The sequence below is a fragment of the Phlebotomus papatasi genome, chromosome 2 (assembly GCF_024763615.1).
Source record: "Phlebotomus papatasi isolate M1 chromosome 2, Ppap_2.1, whole genome shotgun sequence".
NCBI classification, from domain to species: domain Eukaryota; kingdom Metazoa; phylum Arthropoda; class Insecta; order Diptera; family Psychodidae; genus Phlebotomus; species Phlebotomus papatasi.
In genome coordinates this window covers 111,531,890-111,553,335 of record NC_077223.1, presented here as the reverse complement: position 1 = coordinate 111,553,335, position 21,446 = coordinate 111,531,890, and the positions used below count along the sequence as shown (strand labels likewise).

At 32.0% G+C, this 21,446-nt stretch overlaps 1 protein-coding gene across 5 annotated transcripts in view; it reads right to left on the bottom strand.

Annotated features, from left to right (window-relative positions):
* The window catches only part of LOC129800871 (potassium voltage-gated channel subfamily H member 7), a 147,739-nt gene that overhangs the window by 48,230 nt on the left and 78,063 nt on the right, over positions 1–21,446 (bottom strand). For all 5 annotated transcript variants that reach the window (XM_055845586.1, XM_055845582.1, XM_055845584.1 and 2 more), the window contains exons 4-6: positions 1,182–1,353; positions 870–1,108; positions 14–177 (exon numbers count right to left, since the gene is read on the bottom strand). In XM_055845586.1, coding sequence (XP_055701561.1) covers positions 14–177; positions 870–1,108; positions 1,182–1,353 — 575 coding nt within the window. The remainder of the gene's footprint in view (positions 1–13; positions 178–869; positions 1,109–1,181; positions 1,354–21,446) is intronic.

The window sequence follows — 21,446 nt, the reverse complement described above, 5'->3', positions numbered from 1 at the left end:
AAGTATCGATTACCTGTTCTGAAGTTGACAACAATATCTATCAAAAATATGGTGTCACTTAGACAATTAAAAGCAATCCACCTAGTGCTAAGGTCATCATTGAAAAAAGATATGGCAACAGGCAAAATGATCAAATTCGCAACGAGTAGCAACAACATACATAAGTCCCAGTAGAATCTGAAAAAAGGATGGAGGAAAAATGGAAATCACATATTATTGTCTCGAGCAAAACTAATTTTTCAAGAATATGGTTTTGCAATTATTGCCATCAATATTGACATACTCAGAAAAATTAAAGATATTTTTTGGATAAAGTTGAAAGCTGGTTTATGAATCCATAATTTTCGTGAAAAGTATTTTTCACTGGGTATCCTTTTAAAGTTTACCTAGATTATCTTTGAATCGCAGACAGTGCAATGCTAAACAACGACGGCTACATGCATGGACTTGGGAGGAAAATACAATAGAATTTCAGAAAAAAGGCTAATTATAGTTTATTGGTCGGTTTATAGCCGGCGGAAAACGATTCGGGTCGGGACTTGATAGAGCTTCCAAGATAAAGAACCTAGACTTTAATCAATCGGTTGAGAAATACTCTAGACAGAACTTGTAATCCAGGAAGTTCTCTGAAATCTTTGATGTTACTAAAAATTTGGATAAAAATATTTATTATTTTTGCTCAATTTTATATAAATTTGTGAGACTAATGTCTAGTTTTCTACTTAAATGTACAGTTAGTAGATAAGAAAAGGCGGAATGTGGTTGATCGGAATGTATTCGAAGCGTCACTGAAACATTAGATTTTTCTGAGTGTATTTGTGATGGCAGTCAATTAAAGGCAAATAGCATTATAAAGTATTTTTACTTACCGAAATGAACTACATGGATGGATTACCCAGTGACCGGCTGATTTTTGTCTAATTCTCTCTTTAACTAAGGCTTTCTTGCTACCGAATAATTTCATAGCTAAACGGTTGTCTGTGGGTTGAAACCATGACTGCAGTTGGTTCTTGATGAAATTCGATGACGTCTTCTCCGGCACCACCGGGATTGTCGGTAGCGGTTCCTCCTTCGGCGTACCATACAGAGAGACATCGTCGAAATGAACCTTTTTTCCGGGGATAAGAAAAAAACATCTGAGGAATTGCCATTCAATTGAGGTCAAATTTGAAATATTTCACCTTTGATTTTGCCATTTCGTTAAATTCCGTTAATAGTAAGGCTTCATCATCTAGAGCAGTAACTAAAGAATCTGTACACGTATTATCTACTGATATCCGCAAGTCGTTATCATTTTGACTAGATAAATTAGAGTTGAATCGTATTGAGTCCGAACTAGCTGCACTAAATAATCTGCAAAGATAAAAAATATATATATCGCAAAAACAAATTTTAATCTATATCACGATAACCTTTTAATTAAAAATACATTTAAATGATTTTTTAAATTAATTAAAATTGCAACTATAAATGTTCAGAGGTAGAATGTTCTAATTAAAAAAAAAATCGGATGCAAAATGTTGGATCAGTAAATAAAAGTTGTATAAAAATTTTCACTGTATTTTCAATAGCTTTTGTCCACAAAAAAGTTACATTAATTAAAAGTGTATCATTGAAAGCAGAAAGGGCAATCGAAAGATGAATTTTATAAAAAAAAATTGAGAGGTTTTTCAATAATTCATGTATCATTTTGAAGGTGAAATTGAGAGGAATGTTTTTCGGACTGAGTGATGGTTCCCTAAATGAAAGCTTCAAATAAAATTTATTTATTAAAGCATCATTGAATTTTAATCAATTTACATATCTTTAAATGAAATATCATTTTTGTTTTCTTTTTCCTAAAACAAAATATTAATAACTTTCAAGTTGGAATATTAACGAAATGTATATATATAAAACTACATATATTGGTGCTTTTACTGCTCGAACTCAAAAGGAGAGCAGTTATATAATCGTCTTTTTTTTCAACTTTTCATTGTTCTGGAGCTTAAACGGTAAGAGATATCGATTTCCAGTCTTAGATGACCCCCAATAAAAAAACACTATCTCTCGACGTTTTTTCCCTTCCCCACCCCCCCTCTAACAACTCCAAAACCACGTTTTTTTTCAGTTTTTCTCTAAATTGACCCAAGCTTTTTCAATGATTTTCGGATATGTTTTAGAGGTAGTCCAGGCGAACATTTCGCCCAAACATATGTATGACCGGAAAATTTGTCATTTTGAAGTAATGATGGTCAAAGGTCAACTTTTTTGGAGGGCCCATTTTTCAACCGATTTGGTTAAATTAGGATTTTTTGGAAAGGTATTAAAGTTCTGAACCCGGATATATCGGTCTTCATCGGTAATGAACCGGTTAAGTACCGATTTTGAATAATTTTTTCGGAATTTTTTTTTTACTTGACCTTAAATTTATTCTCGGACTAGAGTTCAAACGGTAAGAGATATCGACTTCCGGTCTTCGATGACCCCCAATAAAAAAACAATATCTCTAGACGTTTTTCCCCTTTTTCTCTCATTCCCCTCCCCTCCCCTAAAACATGTTTTTCCAGTTTTTCTCTAAATTGGTCCAAGCTTTTTCAATGATTTTTGGATATGTTTTAGAGCTAGTACAGGCGCACATTTCGCCCAAACATACCTATGACCGGAAAATTCGCCATTTTGAATTATTGAAGGTCAAAGGTCAACCACTTTGGAAGGGTAATTTTTCACCCTATTTAGTTAAATTTGAATATTTTGGAGAGGTATTGAAATTTCGAACCCGGCTGCATCGATCTTCATCGGTAAAAACTAATTCACAGTGAGCTCTATCTCGTGAGTTCGAGCATTCCGCAAAGCTGGGATGCTTTGCCATCTTCTTTTTGTACTTAAATCATAATTTGTTGGCTACTTGCCAAAGCCCGAAAGAAGAAAACATGAAAATCGATTAAACTTCTATACACAGTTTATCACATTAAAATAGAATAATTCCGTCTTTCACAATAATAATTCATAAATATCTTACATTCACCTCCCATCTCGCATTCTAACTCTCTTTCCGTCTTTTTTCCAAAAATATTAAAGTATATAACCGTAGGGTATGGATATATAGACTTGAGCAAAATCTATGAAAACGAGAAAAGATATTGCAAGTTATGTCAAATGTTCTGTCATATGTCATCATCTCGTATCTCATGGAGAATTATAGGTAAAATGCTTCGTTTTATTTTATGGTCCTAAAATCAAATGGCTTAAAATTTTTTATTACTTGAACTTCACAGCGAGAGCCATAAGGGAATGTTGGCATGGTTCGCACAGAGTGAACCTTCAAACAATGCGAATTTTCTCTTTGCTTGCAAAGAGCCAGTTCGTCATTTCTTAGCCATAAGATAGATTAATTATTAAGTTCACGAGAAGAGATGAGAATTGGTAAGTCAGCTCTTTGCAAACAAAGAAAAAATTCGCATCGTTTGAAGGTTCACTCTGTGCGAACCATGCCTACATTCCCCTATATACATGGAATACTTTTTCACCTCCAAAGGGAGACAGAATTTATGGTTTGACTGTTACCAAATCTAAAAGTCAAATAGTTAGCGACAGCGACTTGGATTGTTCAGGAAACCACTCTTTTTTTACGAAAATTCAATTGAAATAAATTCAATTTATTTTAAATAAAGTCGTTATATTTTGGTTCCAAACATTATAATGTTAAATTTCTAGACCTGAGAATTTGACGATGAGATTAAGCAAATAGAAATATTGGAAAAACCAAAAAGGTATTAACGCTTAGACTTATGAGAGATAGGCATTGTCAAAAAATTATCTTAAGTTATTCCTATTATAATTTTTTTCAAAGTCAAGTGTTATATGTTTCCAGAGGACGTATTTCTTAACTTGTTTGGCAAAGTTTGGATTCATTGGGAATGTCTTTCAATCCTGATTAAGTTTGAATAGGTTCCAAATAATAAGGAACCGCAATGAACTTGCAATTTTCCGATAATTCACTTTTAGTGCATATTCAATTGTGTTTCTTCTACATGATTGAATAAATTTTGAAATGAATTAGTGTAATAAGTTATGAACAGATAAATATTAAAAGAACGAAATTACTTTATGGAAATCTCGAACTTGTAACATTGATTCTGTTCCCCTTAGGTTGAATCAGTGAATAATTTGTTAAGTAGAAACCAATAATGCGAAACAGTTTTACTGCTCGAACTCAAAGAGAGAGCAGTTATATAATTGTCTTTTTTTTTCAACTTGTCACTGTTCTGGAGCTTAAAAGGCAAGAGATATCGACTTCCAGTCTTCGTTAACCAGTAATAAAAAGCAATATCTTTCGATGGTTTTTTTCCCACCCCGATCTCCCCCCTAACCCCTCCAAAACCATGTTGTTTATCGGTTATTCTCAAAATTGGCTCAAGCTTTTTCAATGATTTTCGGATATGTTTTAGAGGTAGTCCAGGCGAACATTTCACCCTACATACTTATGACCGGAAAATTCGCCATTTTGAATTATTGAAGGTCAAAGGTCAACCACTTTAGAGGGCCCAATTTTCAACCAATTTGGTTAAATTTAGATTTTTTGGAAAGGTATTGAAATTTCGAACCCGACTGCTGAGGGACTCTATGCCACAGCTATGAGATAATGCACATTGCAATAGTTATAGAATACATGTTCATATTTTAAACAGTTCCACGATTCTCACATTCTTAAAGGGTAGAAGTAATATTTAAACTTTATTGTCCAAAGGGTGTCAAGTGTTGTATCGTATCGTTTTGTATGGCGAAGAAATCCCAAACCCAACAATTAGAATTTCAACAGATTTCAAGAAAATTTATTTAAATCGAAAAATTTATTCAAATTGAAAATTTTTATTAAAATGTCTACTGAACTTTTGTGTCCACTCTTCTCAGCCGCAATCGATAGAAATTGTGCTGAATTCTACTCACAATAACATTCCTAAAATCAGACTAGCCCAGAGATATCAACATGTTTCAATATATCACAGGGAAGCAGAAAAAGTTCTTTGGTTCAACGATGCGATGCTTTAAGAATTGGCGGGTGGAGCAAATGAAAGAAATGAGATAAATTATAAGCCATGAGAAAGTCAGAATGTGGATAATGTATCCACAGCGTCGCAATATAATTTCCGGATGGAGCATTGAAGAGCGAGAGAGCAAAAATTTCTTGGGGATTGTGAACAAATATTCCCAATGGAACCATAATTTTAAGCTCTCGTAGTGACACATTAAATTACAATTGAGTCCAAAAGGGTCCTTGTTTTGTGATTGAGAGGAAAAATGGTGTAATCGAGTACTAAATCCTCCAAAAACTTGCAAACAAAAACACTTCTGCCGCTTTTGCAAGTGCTACAATATAAAATCTGTTTTAGACAAGGCGTTAAACGTGTTTTATCCTTTAGGGGTTAACGATTTATCAAGGAACACATTTTTTTCTTTCAGTATTGGTGACATATTTAGGTTAATTCTTTGTTAAAGTTTAAGTGCGTTGAATGAAATAGTAACATTGCTTCTATGCAACCGAAGGGGCACAATCCTTTTTACACAATAATGTTTAAAAAAGACACACTGGAAATTTAGCTTGCAACAATTTATTATCATTTTAGCCAAATAATTCAAAATTGTGTTTATTCAATTGTAATTAATTAAGTATGTTATTATACATAATATCCTTTTACATGTAAAATAGGTAACAAAATAAAAAAATTCACTTATTTAATATGGAGAAAATAATGGCACAACCTCAACTTGCTTCATTGTTTTGGCAAAATGCAGAGAAAGTAAATTTATAAATTTTTATTTATAGTTACGCATCATTGCTGAATTATGAGTATATGCGGTGGTCGGGTTATAAAATATTTTAAAGTTCAATTGCCTTCTACAGCGAGAGTACATTACGCCAATTTCATGTAAATACGGCGAGAAACACGCCAAATGCATTGTGCGGTGTTTTATTTTCTCACAGAAAATGACCACAATTTCGAGTCTCTACTCAATGACAGAGACGATTTTTAAATCATATTATAATCTATGTGTTACTAACTTAATAATGACAAATATTTAAGAATCTCAATTGCGATTGGCTTTAAAACCATTTGCTATTCTTCAGAAATCCGTCAGTACTGAGTAAAATGAATAATTTGCAAATTACTTGGGTGAAGTTGGAGAATAAAAAAGTTCAACACTATTTAAAATGTCGATTAAGTACGTGGTTTCATAAACTTCAGCATTAGTTGCTAATATTTTACTATAGAAGGTAAATTACTAGTTATTTAAATACCTCAAGTAACAAGAAAATCAAAACAAAAAGAGTTTGACATTTTCGATTGCAAAGATGCAACATAAGATTGTTTAGTCTATTGACTACTGGAATCAATTGGGTTTTTGGTTTATATTATACCGCTCTATTTGGAAGGTATTTTCTATAAAACGTCTCTTTAAATTCTACTGCCTCAAAAGATAGTAGAAAATACTATCCTCCATATACATTTTCCTTTAGAATCTCCTATCTTGAATTTTTTTTTTTTAATTTACTTTCCTATGGATAGTAAATTCTAGTAGCTGAGTGACAAAATCTACTATACTCCATTAAATTTTACCTTGACTTCTCTTAGATTTTAATATCTGGATAGTAAATTTTACTAGCCGGATATTTGATCTTAGAATTTAACTGTAAGACAGCAAAATTTAAAGAAGGATAGTAATTTGGATTCAAAAATTACCATCCAAGCCAGTAAAATGTACCATGCTTCTGTTAAAATGTTTTCTTAGAATATTTTAGGTAACCATGCAACAGTTCGTGACATAGTTGCCAATGTTGGGAAAAGACTCTCAAGCACCAAAATGGCTTGAAATACAGAGAATATCACCCAGGAGTTGGACCCCAAGCCCTCAAACAATGGCCAAAAATTAATTAAAATAAAAAAAAATTCCAATATTTTTTTCTAATATCCGGCTAGTAAAATTTACTATCCGGCTTGAAAAATCTACTATGCGGCTAGTAAAATTTATTATCCAGCTAGTAAAATCTACTATCCGGGGATAATATAATTCTGTACGATATATACCGGTGTACCATATAGAAAATACGGCTATTAGAATTTACTATCCATCGAATAGTAAATTCTAAAGGCGAGCACGTATATTTTACAATTTTTGACAGTTTGATCTAATATTGCGTTTGCTGGTTTTTTTTTACTATCCGTCTATTAAAATTTTGTATGGAAGATATGGTAAATTTTACCATCCTAGTTTTCTCGGTGTACCTATTATAGTCTATATTATATTATATTTAGTCTATATTATATGGAACATAATGTTTTACTCATGTTGACAATTCCAAGCATTCTTATTAAATTCTCTCTTTCACTCTTCAAAACTACCCACAACATGTTATAGTTATTAGGAAAAGCATAGAAATGCTGAAGCAGTAGAAATGGTAATTCCACGCTCAACATGATTCAGAAAAGACATGGGCTATACTTTTTTTCCACCCAATCCTCCTACAATGTCTTCCGTCTACAAATTCACTATATTTTACAATGTGGTAAACCAAATTTTATATGGCAATAAAATTAAATTATTGCACAATTCTCGCGCACTCATGCTCTCCACGTCGCACTAAAATCGATTGATTTATCTTGTATTACCCAGAAGTTGGGTCATGCGGATGATTTTTATTATGCTTTTTTCTTTCATTTGGTTGTGATTTCTCCCATTGCAATGTGCTATTATTTGTATACCTTAAAGCTATTGAGATACGGCCCTGGTACTTTCAATGATTCAAAAGCATCATCACTTTAGTACTACACTTGTTAAAGTGAGATTAGTGTAAGCCGATACTACAAACAATACAGTTTAGGAACTAACGCAGTTGAAATTTTGTAAGCGATACCGAATGTTTTATGTTTGTGACGTTGCAAAGCGGAAAAGCTCTAAAACGCTTATGAAGTGTATTGCAAAACGATACCCATGTGGCAATTTCTAATTGTTGTCATGACAATTTTATTACAATTCAATTTAAATGTTAATCAATTCAATGACTTTTTTTGATCAAGTATCAGTAATTAAGATGTTTCTCAGTTACCTCAATTTTGTTAAAATAATGATCCCTTTGTAGCTGAATATTTAAATGAAATAATATAAAGATAATCCGTGGATGGTGTGCCGTTTCTAATGTTTGAACATGTAACAGAGTAAATTTAAACAGTGGATTAACGCTTAAACTAAAAATTGGACCCCCGATCAGGAAGATCTAATTTTTGACTTAGCAGTATTCGTAGATTCTCCCCAAAAAGATTGTGGAAACTGCTCTCTCATGGAGTTCGAGCAGTTAATACTGTAAAATGATTGTAAATTGATATGACCTGAACTTTAATGATTTAGTGAAAAGAATAATAAAGGCTTTAAAAGTGTTTAAAGCGTATTAAAAAAAAACTATTTTTTCCTGAAATAAATAGAAACATCTCAAACACTGAATTGTTCAAGGGGTAGAGTACTCGCTCTATAATGCAAGTGCCTCGCATTCGAAATATAATTTCAAATTATATATTATTTATGATATTGAGATCCTTCGTGCAAACCATGAAATCTTCCCGCCAGTACATTTTATTATTAATCGTAACGGGATATATTGTTACAATGTAATAATGTTATATTCTTTTTGATCCCGTGTTGGAAGAATCTGCTAAGTCTGTTTGTAGGCCGCCCACGGGGCGGAACTCGAACTCACAACTGTGAGAGTCGAGTCAGATATCTCATCAGCTCAAGACCAACGGTCTTGCCTACTGTCCCACTAAGATCACCGCCAATACATAAAAGCCCCTACTCAACGATATCCACAGATCTTTGACAATAGTGGACCACTTAGGCACTGAGCGTGTCAAAAGCATTAAAGAAGAAGTAGTTTTTGATCTTCGATTGAAAACTTCACAATTGTATTTCCACATCCAGACAATTTCCCTTTCGAAAACAACACTGCAAATTCATTATGTTTTCTTTATATAGAATGAAATGAATCGAACTTATTGGGTACTCTTAAAGTGTCCTATTTTCTCTGTCTTGAAATCCACATACTGTTAGCCTTTCCTGGTCCCTAGGGTCAAAGGGAGGTGCTCTCTTTCATAAAGCTGACTAACTTCGGTGTTGTATGTAAGTTTTACCATATCAATTGTAGAAGTGCACTTAACGGCAAGTGATTGAGTAACAATAACACATATAAATAAATTCAGTTATCTCAACAAAATCTTGAGAGGTTGCATTACTTATATTGGGTGAGAGTTTAAGCTTGCTCCAGCAAGCGAACAAGGGCATTTACCAATGGAAATTTCACATTAAATAGAAATGAACTTGAGAATTTTCTTTCTCTCTTCTCCTATTTTTCTTTAGTGTGTTGAGAATATTCTTGCAGTAAAATTAAAGTGGAACATTTGAAGTTACAACAATAGTTATTTAAATTTGGGGATGAGGAAATTATTCTGAAGTGTTATACTGGGAATTTGCCATTCTTGGTTTGTTATGCTTCAAAACATGACCATTTGTGAGCTATCTATATTTAGATGAAAATGCAGTATGAAGAGAGACTGTAGGAAAATTTGCATAGAAAATGGAGTGGTCTATCTTTGGGTTTGTACTTTAGAATATTGACATCTTAATGACCCCTTTGACTGAATTTACCTTCCATTCCAGTGAATCAACCACCAAGTTACTCGAGAAAATTTCAATTGAATTGAACTATTTTCCCAAAGCAATCAATATGAATGACTAAGTGAAATTTCAAGGCATTTAGAGAATTCTTTTGAAATTTGATTATTCGTCTGTTTTCTGGGTCTGGTTCATCCAAAGTCCGCACTTGAGCATGTCAATAGATCAATAGGAAGTTTCAATACCACAAAGTGGATGGGGCTTTTCCATTCAAAAGTTTGCCATTGATACTTGAGAAAATTATTCTATTGACTCATAAATTAGTTCATAAACCAATAAAAATCAACTAAAGCGTATACCATTTTCAAAATGTTTTAATTGAGTTAATATTGACACTCCTAATTAAGTGAAGAAATCAATTAAGCTGTATTTTTTCGACTAATTCCACAACATATTTAACAATTTTAATTGATTTTTTTGCCAATTAAACTCAATAATACTGAGATAAATGGCTTGTCGATATTGGTTGATGATCGAATGACTTTTGATAAAGCTAACTCATTTATTAAACGCAGTTGACTGTGAATCTTGACAATAATTTGCCAGGAAAACGTATATGAGTTTAATTTTCATTCGTGCTAATAAATTTGTTGCAAGCATTCAGTGAATGGCAATGAATTGATAGTAATCAAAGAGTGAATGATGCACTATTTGAGAGTTATTAAATAATTTCCAATTGAATAAAGTGAATCAGAACACGAGACACAATATAAAGCATTTCTATATCATTGCGTGAACATTGCTATTCTTCCAACTGAGCTTCATTTGGAAAATAAATTTTCTATCAAACCAATAGCGAAATTTTATTAAAAAACTTTAATATTAAACAAAAATTAAGTAATATAAAAGCTTCATGTGATTATACAAATCAAGACAATTTGTAAACAGAATTTAATATTCTGTTCAAACTTTAGTAAGTAATTTCTTTACTTCTGTTTTATTAAAATATTTTTTTTCTACAAGATTTTCATGATTTCAATGAAAAACGATCTAATCAAATTGTCAATTACGGTTGGATTTTGTGCAGTACAGTTCCTCAAATTCGAACATTTGGGGGGTATAGATGATATTTCCCACTCTTCAAATTTAAATATTATTAAATTGTGCCAGTAAGCGATTAAAAGTAACGTGTATAATGAATTCAATTTTGAGTAAAGTTTTATTATAATTCAGCGAAAGAGAGATCATAGTTGAAGATTCCAATTATGAGTGTAATTTTTTGACCTTCTTTTGGTTCTCCAGAATTCAACCAATAATGAGCCAAAGTAATTATTGTAAATTTATTGGGTTATATACTTCTCTGAATCAAATTCATTTGAGCCGTTTAAGCAATTACAAATGATCAATGGTTTTTTTTTCGCACTGATAGAGGTAAAAGTATACCGCGAAAAAGTGTGACCTTCACCCTGAATTCTTCTTTCGATGCGCCGTATAATACATCAATTGATCTGCATGGTGACATTCGCAAAAATCAACCACGAACACACAATTGATCAAATAGTATAAATTAGACAAAGTGAAAAAGCGAGAAAATCGTTACGCTCCATTAGTGATTTTACCAATCAATTGTAATTGTACCGCTTTGGTACATTTTCAAATTTTAAAGCAACGTTTTTTCTGGTCTATCCAAGTTTCCACTCTCGGATAAAATTATTCAATTTAATTTTGGTGTGAGCATGAAGAAGAATTTGCATGAATAATTTAGATGAATGATAATTTTCATTGAAAACTAAATTGATGGTGACCTCAAATTGATGATTCCCTTTGTATACTGTCCTCTTCGCAAAATCCTATTTTGTTCCATAAATTGTTCCACGGCACGAATTAAGGGCATCTAAAAGGGGAGAGTAACAATTGAGATTTCAGTGAAGACAAGAAGTGCCATTTGTCAACAGGTACCCCGGGTGAATAATAAAATAATTGAGCTATTATTAATTGACTTTGAGGAGTATTGTGGATATATGCAAATAACAGAGTTCATGCTGAACAAGTCAATTTGTGGAAGGAATTCCTCAAGAAGACTCCCTCTCCCTCATTAATTCCTATTCTTAGCTCTTTAAACGTAAAATAGAAGCACTACAATCACCTATTTCATATTCCAAAATGACAAAAGCCACGAAAGGATGAGCTATTTTAGAGTGCTTTCAAATCTGAACCATCAAAATTAAATACATCACCCTCGCACAATTCTCTTTCATTGTGGAGGTTTAACTATCACAAAAAGTTAGATATATGCCATAACTCCAAACTCATTCCATATTGAGGTGCCACTTAACACAAAGTATTTATTCGAAAAATCCCCGAAAACTTTAAATCACATCCTAGATTTTTTTTTGAGCTTTTTCAAGTGCAAATTCTACATGGTAAACTCTTCGTGTCACCGCTGTCCCTATGAGCAAAAAGTAAAGCAAACTGCAAACACTAGACGAGAATGTTGGAAAAATCACCAAGCCACCTTCAAGGCCTTTCGTGTCACGGACAATTTAATTTTGGAAGAAAATTGCGCTTTTACCCATGTTGCGCTTTCCTACAAGCCCACCAAAATCTATCACCACCTCTCTTTCCATTCATGTGTTCTTGAGGCTGCATTCTGTTTCATCTTTTATTGGGGAAAAGTATAAATACTTTGGTATCCTCTGGGTGAAAAACTCTTCGTCCACGGGGATACAATGCCACTTAAATTTATCGAAACGACATAAATTCTTAATGTGTACACAACAGGACTTTCACACTTTGTTTGTCAATCGTTCTAAAATCTATTTAATACATATTAACATCAATTTTTATTGAAATCGTCAATTATTTAATCCCACAAATTGAGTTTAAAAAGTAATCTTGACGACGTTTTTTTTTACAAATCTTGGAGACGACCACTACAACAGCAAAAAACGACTTTTCCTTAAATGTTGGTTCCTCAGACCTGCTGAGGAAATCTGTAGCAGTATGACAAAGTCAAATGACAAATTATCGTGCTAGATTCCAGAGTATAAGACAACATAAAATCCCATTGATCATCGAATCATTCAATTAAATTTTAAATGAATTGAATTGAATAGTCAGGGATCTCAGTGACGCAATAGGCAAGACCGTTGGGTTTTGGGCTGATCAGATCTTTGACTCGACTCTCACAGTTGTGAGTTCGAGTCCTGTCCGGTGCAAGAAACCAAATGTCAGGAAAATGAATTTTCACTGTGATAAAACATAACATAATGCACGGCTTCTGCCCAAAAAATTCCGGGGGACGGAAGATGCATCCACATTGCGAGGAAGACGATCATGGGCGGTCTACTATGGACTTAGTACATTCTTCCAACATGGGATATACGACTTTGCAGCATGACTACATTGTAAAACAAAATATCCCGATACGATTAATAATAATAATCTGATAGCCTTTGGCAAGCAGCTCTATGAAACTTTTAGAAAATGATATTAGACTGATTTTTGATACTTTGTATGATAAAACCCTTAAATTTCTATCATTTTGGAATTGTTTCTAAAGAAAAATCAATGGATTTTTTTTTAAATATTATTTTGTTCAGTTTAAAAAAGATTCTACCTCACATACTAATAAGATATAAGATTATTTTTCCAGTATTCACATATTATATTTTGGAAAATTTATGAAATTTTTATTAAAATAAAAAGCCGAAAGGTATTATAAGTTACTTTTTTTTTATATAAAAAGGTCAAGAAGCAGAATATTATTATTATTAATATCGTTCAAACAAATTAAATAAGTAATTAAAATAAAATAGGAAAAACAAATTGTTATTAAAGCTTTTTCTGTACAGTTCAAATTATAAAAAATGACACAACGGAAATAACGGTTCATCTTTCTTTTTACATCTAGCGTCAAGTTCATCAAATATGAACAACGGTTGAACTCAAAATGTATAATTTTAGGTTATGTGAAGAAAGTTTTCCGTGGAGTCTGAATTAAAACCATTTTGCTCCGGTGCTTCCTTATTATCACTGTATTATCTGAATTACCTCGACATATTCCGTTTATTTAACAAAAAAATGGAATGATAAATTCTCTCAGCGTTTCTCTTAACTTAAGGTAGGGGGAAGTGGGGCACCTTTGAATGTGGGGCAGCTTTGAAATTGAGATTTTTCACCTATTTTTAAATAAAATTGACAAAATTGAGCCTTTCATGATATAATTTAGCTGAACTAACAGATTGGAGAAGCTAAATTACATAGTGATATGGCTCAATTCGAATTAAACAAAGGAGAAATATTCCATTTTCAAAGCTGCCCCACATTCAAAGGTGCCCCCTTCCCTCTAAGTGTATTTCACACGAAATCTGTTACATTTTTTAAAATATTCTAAACATTTGAGGAGTGAGAAATGTCATATATAACCCCCAAATGTTCATATTTGACGAACCTTACTACACTAAGTACTATATTTTACAGTTTTTTAAAATTAGTTTGATGATAGTTCATAAACGCGTGGCAAATAAGTTTTAGTAAAATCTATAGCTACCTTAAACTATCTAAAGGCCTTTAAAGAGGTCGAAATTAAGCAAATTATTAGGAACGACAAAACCTTAAGTTGTGAACCGATAAACGGTAAGTTATGCAAATATACTTTTGATGTGTCATTATAACTTACGAATTAAAGTATTTGTCAACGAGGATGCTTTGTCACCCCTTTTTATTAAACTATTTATCACCTAAATTATCTGTTACAATTAGTACATCTGTTTAATAACAAAATTTCCGAGCTAATTTTCATTGACAACAATATTTGTTAAGGGAGTGTAATGAAAAGTTTACACTAAAAATTCATCTCTTGTTCTGAAGTGTTCTCAGTACGTTGCACATATGAAAAAGAAAACAGTTTGAAAAACTTCAATTTTCACGACAAAATGCGATAGGTTTTCTAAATTTTAGGTTTTCAATTTGATGCTGGAAAAACAAGAAGAACATCTTCCACAACTTCTGGTAGGGTAAGTGTGCCAAATTTCTGCATAGTTGCATGCAAGCGACAAAGTCTCAAGTTTGAAATGTAATATTTTTAATATAAATTGAATATTTTTATTACTCTTTTATAAGAAGTGTTGCTTGGAATCTTGCAGACAGTTTAACGTCTTTATTTTCTCTAAAATAATTCTTAATACATTTTAAAATGAATAAAAATGTAGACATAGCATTGGTGGCCTATTTAGACCACCTTCATTCTCATAGTTCCTTGCTCTTCCAGAATTCTTTAATGTCTTTTTCAGATCATCTTGCTCGTCGCAGCGACATTTTTTTGTTATTTTTTTGCATTGTACAATCTCAAGAGTTTCCAAAAACTAAAAATTCATGGAAATTCGAGGAACAAAAAATATGTCCGAAATTGCAAGCTGGCCGGAATTTGGCACACTTATCCTATACGTTTCAAATTATACATTTGCCGAAAAAATCGTGATGCTGCATTATTAATAGAGAGTGATTTATGTTTTCCCACTTACGGCAATCAATGCCCCGTAAAATTGTTATCTTATTGAATCTTACATCAAGTTTATTGAGCAAAATTTAGAGAAATTTTGACGAGAAAGGAAAAGAAAACTATCAGAAATAGAGCAAAAGGTCGAGAGATTTGGGTTATTAGGTGAAATTTATAAATAAATTCAAACAGATATAAATATATAAGAGTGAATCGTATTCAATATTTATTGATCTTCGGACATCGAAGCATGTATGAGGCATTTATTGTATATTTTTTTTAAAGGCACATGCCTCTACTTCTCACATCATTTCCTATGCACTCTCCATAAAAAAAGCATTTCATTAAGAAAGGAAAAACAGCTGGATGGAACATTCAGCAGAAAAGTACATGCGTATGGCTCTTTTTTGTTTCATATTAAAGGCAACATATTACGATTTTTGGTCAAATTGGCGATTTCAGGCCTTTGCATTTTTTCCTTTAAGCTTGTGTATTGAGATCAGAAAAGGAAGAAAATGAATCACCACCATCCTTGGATTGCTGAAAATGATATGTGAAAAGTCGAAAAAAAGAGTCCATTAAAGTCACTATATTTTCCATTGAGTTGCTTTCCTTCAAAGGAAAAAAAGCACTTGAGAGTCGATAAAATTGAGAAATATATTGATAATTTTGATTTATGAGCTACCATAGAGGCAGGCCGCGTAGTCAAATGGTCAGAGAAAGAATTTATTATCATCCTTGGAGGGAATTTTATTATTTCCAAATTCCTATCAATGCTCCGCAAGTTAGTTTTTCGAAGGGAAATTCACAAATTCAGAGAGATAGAAGAAAAGGAAAATCCAAGTGGGAGATAATATGGCTGGAAGTGGTGTACAGCTGATAAAATATGAATGAAAGCCTTAGGAGGTGGAAGTGAGAGTTTTTCAAAATAAAATCACAACTTTTTGAATTTTCAATTTTTAATGTTTCTATATTTAAATTTTGACAGTAACATAAGTGAATAATAAATGAATAAATAATTAAAAAATTATTGGTCAGTGTTCAGCTCTTGACATTCTTTTTTTTCTCTTAATTTTTCCGTTTTACTTTCTCTTTTTAATGATAAATTACTAATTGAATAATTGTAACAAATTTCCAATTTGCTATTTTAATTAAAGTCCACCGATGAACGTTTTTTGCGAACTTAATATTTTACTTTTAGTACTATTTTAGTTTTTGTGAATTAATCAATGAGTAAATAATTAAAAGTGTCACTTATAATGAAAATTATGTTATCAATTTATTTAAAATATGGCGCTTTTAGACTTTTTTTTAGTAGTGCGGTGTACCTACTGAGAGAAATCCGAAAAAGTTAAAATAACATTCCGGAAATGTTTATTTTACCCTGCAGTATTGATCCGAAATCGGTGTAAATATTATGCTTTATAGGTGTTTTAGAAGTTAGAGTTACCCTTTCTCATTCTAATTTTACCCTTAAAAGGGTGTTAAATTAACATTAAAAAATGTTGATATATAATATTTTTACACCTAAAAAGTGTTAAAGTTATGAGGAAAAAAAGTTAATGGCACAACCGTCTTTTTCTCAGTGCCCGTTTCGAATCAAAACTGAAAACTATCTAGTCTTTAAGAATATTCAATGTAGGGGAAACCGGGGCAGAATATCCACGTATAGTATTAGGGGGAACTGGGGCAGTAGTAATCTGGGGTAGTTGTAAACACTGTGATTTTTTTTATTAATTTTAAGACTCCAGAGGATAAAACCCATAAGCATTCATAGATACCATGGGGATGTATGTCCACAGAAGAATTGGTCAATAAAATCCTAATACTTTAAAAATAAAAATCATTTTTCCCGAAAATGTTGATATTTCAATTATTTTGGTCATTTGGATTTCCACCTGGAAATTAAAAACTGTGTAAAATAATCGAAATGTAGCCATACCAGTTCTTTCCTACATCTTTTAGGATTATATTTATGGATTTACTAGACAAATTGAGATTCTCATTATTTCAAAAGAATTAATAATTGGTCAGAAAACAGCATTTGGGGTAGATGTAACCAGGCAATTTCAATTTCACAAAATGAGTAGGTAAAAGAGCGGGAAATTGACCTTCATGCGAAATATCTATAATTCATAGATTACGAAAAAAATTGGTGGCGCTGTGTTAAATAAAAAGTCACATGATGTCAAAATATGGGGAAAATCCATTGAAAAATGTCTTTGATATGCATGCTTTTAGTTTTTTTGCTATTTTAATTATTCTTTGTAAAAAGTGTCATGATTTTTTGAAAAATATACAGTCTTTATATATCTCTTAAGTAATTAAAATAATCGAGAGTGGTGCAAAGTTAATTTCAAGAGTGGGGAAAAAGGTGTTTACATCCTCCCCAGAAAGTGGTTACTTCTACCCCAGGTATTTTGTGAAAAGAGAAAAATGCACAGGGACACAAATTTTATTTTTATGGAAAACTCAATTGTTTTCCAGCATCCGCATTACCCTCGACGAATTGCCTATACCCAAGAGTAAAACATGAGCTAAGAAATATTTTCCAAAAAATCACGGTCTCCTTGGAAAATCACCTCAAATTCGCATCTATCGAAAATGGTTACATGTGCCCCAGTCTCCCCTATATAGTGGTATCTTATAGTTTGCATGCGAAGGAATATTGAGGAAACCACTCTTTATTCTACAATAAATATATACTTGCCTTCCTATTCATTGAAATATTTATCAGCCTCAAAAAAAAAACATTTATTGTACAAATTATATGCAATTAAAAATCTCATTTGGTGGCTAATTATACTCCAGTCTCCCCTATATAAATGTAACTCCATAACAAAAGAAAAATTTCCAGAGACTAAAAAATATAGTAAATCTAAGAAGTGTTGAAAATGGGAATTGATTTTTGAAGTTCTAAAAAGTTCTAAAACAGTGTTTTCTAGGATAATTATGATCCAAATAAAGTCGAAAAAACCATCCATTCTTTATTATCTCTTTTAGTAGGATTTAGTAGGCGTTAGGTAAGAAAATATAAATTTTTTTAAAACTCTTTTTGCTTCTAAAATTCACATTTTAAGTTTTTTTTAAATTTTTTAAATAAAATATACAAAGTAGAATGACATATCTTTTAATAAAAATAAATTTATTTTAGTCAGATAACTCTAAAACGATATTTTTATGGAAATTGGAAATGAGTTTTTTGCACAAATATTTTTTGTTGCTTTTTCTCTGACCTGTCACACAAAACTGGGAATAGCAACCAAACGAAGAGTCAAAATGAGTTCAAACTTTCAAGAGATGTTTATAAGACTATTACCGAGGACACTATAGCACTTTTAAATAAATAAAACCTTTATTGTCGCTGTAAATGTGATTTTTGTGAAGACCGCCTGGAGGCGGTCTTAGGACCTTGACAGACCTGAGGATTAGCCGAGAGACGGCTTAGCGTAATTTTATTTGAAATAAGAATTAAACTACATTTCCATCATTTTCGACTAATCCGTCTCTCGGCTTAAGTCGTAAGTATGTCAAGGACTTTACCCGTTAGAGAGTTAAGTGTATTCTCTATGAATTTCCCTTTAGGAAAACCATTAAATTTATAGGATAATGTATTGTTTTGAGTATCTTTTTTCAAAAATTTTCAATGCATTTAAATTTATAAACAATGTTTTATTCCTGTTTAATATATAGTAATTATAAAAAAAGGCTTTTTTATTTGATGTGCAGTTACAAATTTGAATCGCAAAAAGCAAAATATTGAGAAAATTTTTTCATTTATTTTATTAATGTAAAATCTTTTCTAGGAACACTATATGCACCATAAAATAAGATATTAAAGTGTTGATTAGATTTTCTGACCATTCAAATCGCAGTGGCGAGATATTAATGGTGAAAAATGGTTTTATAACCAGTCCAAGACAAATTGGATGAAATGGGAGTAAATTGAAACGGAATCCAACATCTTCAGAACATTATGCGGAGCACTTTTCAAGGGAAATTATATAATCCATTGAGACTATTTTACCATCGTTTAGGCAATTAACACACCAACTTGAAACGGCAGAACACAATTTAATGATCAATTTACATATAAACAATCTCATCAGAATATTTAGCTTTGTTTAGACATGGGAGAGATTGAGCAGTGGAACAGACAGAATCACATATTTTTGCCCACAATTTGATTATTTTCGTTGCCATTGTAGGAGTAATATGTCTTAAAATTGAACCAAAAGAGAAAGTCTCTTCAAATTAGCAAATAATATTATTATATGAGAAGGAATCTATCATAAACATACACAAAAGTATCATGATTAAAAACTTTAGTTCATAAATTGTTTGTCTTTGAAATATCTTGAAAATTGAGTTGATCCACAGTTTAATTTTATAATTAAATCCAAACAAGAAATTTGTTAATTCACACAAGTGTTAATTTCAATAGCAAAAATATTTTGAAAAGAGTAAAAAGTTTTATGAAATTTATAAGTATGTCTGAATTGAATGATTCTCTGATGTAGCTTTTCAACTCTTTGATTAAGAAACATAAACAAATTCAGAAAAAAACTTTCAAAGTTCCAAATTCTTTAAGGTTAAAAGTTATAAACTGCAGTCCTAAACTGTCGCAATCAGAAATTTACTTTTGATTTTATTAGTATTGAGAAAAGTTGAATGCTATGCGAAGTTCCAAGAAAGAAAGAATTTTTGTAAGTTATTATATGAACTTGTACATACATATAGGGGGAGGCTTTGATGTTTCGCACATACGCTACCATCGGACACTTCGAATTTCTCCGGTATTACTTTATAACTTTCACTGATGGCTATATATTTTAGTAGCTAGTCTTAAATCACACCTTTCCTGAAAAAATTGGGAGTCTAATCCTTTTCCCCTAGTTTTAGGAAACAAAAATTAAAAACAGGTCCAAAACTGTAATTTTGCTGTGCAATATTTCATACGATTGTGCACAATTAATATCACTTTTCTGAAAAACTACTATCACACAGGGTAGAAGGGTTATTAGGAATCAGATTTAAGTAAAAATCTTTTAGGCTGAACAGGCACTTTTTGTGGGTGGAACAAAATTCACAAACTTGACTCAGATTCATCGATCGCACATAGAAGACATGGCTTCTCTCACATTTTCCAAGAAACTTCATTTTAGATGCGATCCCTCATATTCACATCTATTGTAATCTACCGATTTGATCCACCACTAAAAAGGAAAACTTAAAAATCGTAAAGTTGATAAACAAGAAGTAATTTGACTCAAATAGGTTGCAGTTGAGTAATTATTAAGCAATTTTGCATTTCTTTGATATAAAAATATTTTTCAAGCTTGCACAAACTGAATGTGCAATGAAAGAATCACATCTACAATAAGCTCACACAGTTTACAACTGGTTTTTGACAATCTTTGACATAACCTCACTATTGTGTTGTTTTTCATGTCAAAGAAAAGAAATTGTCCGTAAGAAGATGTTTTGTGAAAATTTTAGCTTGTTCACCTGCTGAAGCTCAATATCTGTGCTAAATCCCGATTCCTGCAGCTGCAGGAACAGGGAAATCTTCAATGATGCGCATTCAAAGGTTTTTGTGCATATCCGGCTCCGTGGAGGAATGGTGGAATCTTGTGTGGTCTTCTCGCTTGCAAAGTTTTAGTCAATTTTTAGCTTTAAAAACTTATTGATTCGTGTAAATTTGGTGATATTTGGACTTTTCAAGAAAGTATTCATCAGATTTAACCGTTTCCGGAGTGAAATTCTCGTAGAATCAAGCAAAAAAATGGTTTTTAATGTCAATAAAACATCTCTCATAAAAGTTCCAAAAAAGTGATATTAAAATGTTTTATTCCTTATAAAAATGGTTTAATCAAGTAGATTAGAGTTCCCTTTAAACAATGATGTGCAACTTTTAGTGTCCGGTGCAAAATTTACGGTGAAAATGGGGTGTTCAATGATGGCGTGAATCGTGTGCGATAATAGAAACTTGATTCATCTATCGGACAAATCGCCATTCAATTTTCATTTTCCTCTGGAGGAAAATCTAAGGATTTCCTGGGATTTTGTTTGGTGGGATTATGAACCTTATAAGTAAGACATTTTTTTGGCATAGTTGGAGAATCCATACGGTTTGCATGGTAGTCAGAAAAAATCACTGAACTTGAACATCATTTTTGTGTGCGAAAGTTCAAAGCCTCCCCCTACACTCGAATGATGATTTTCAGAAATGTCTCATTATTCTGTCACAGAAATTTTTTAAGCCTCAGGAAATATATTGTACAATATTAAAGTTAAATGAAAC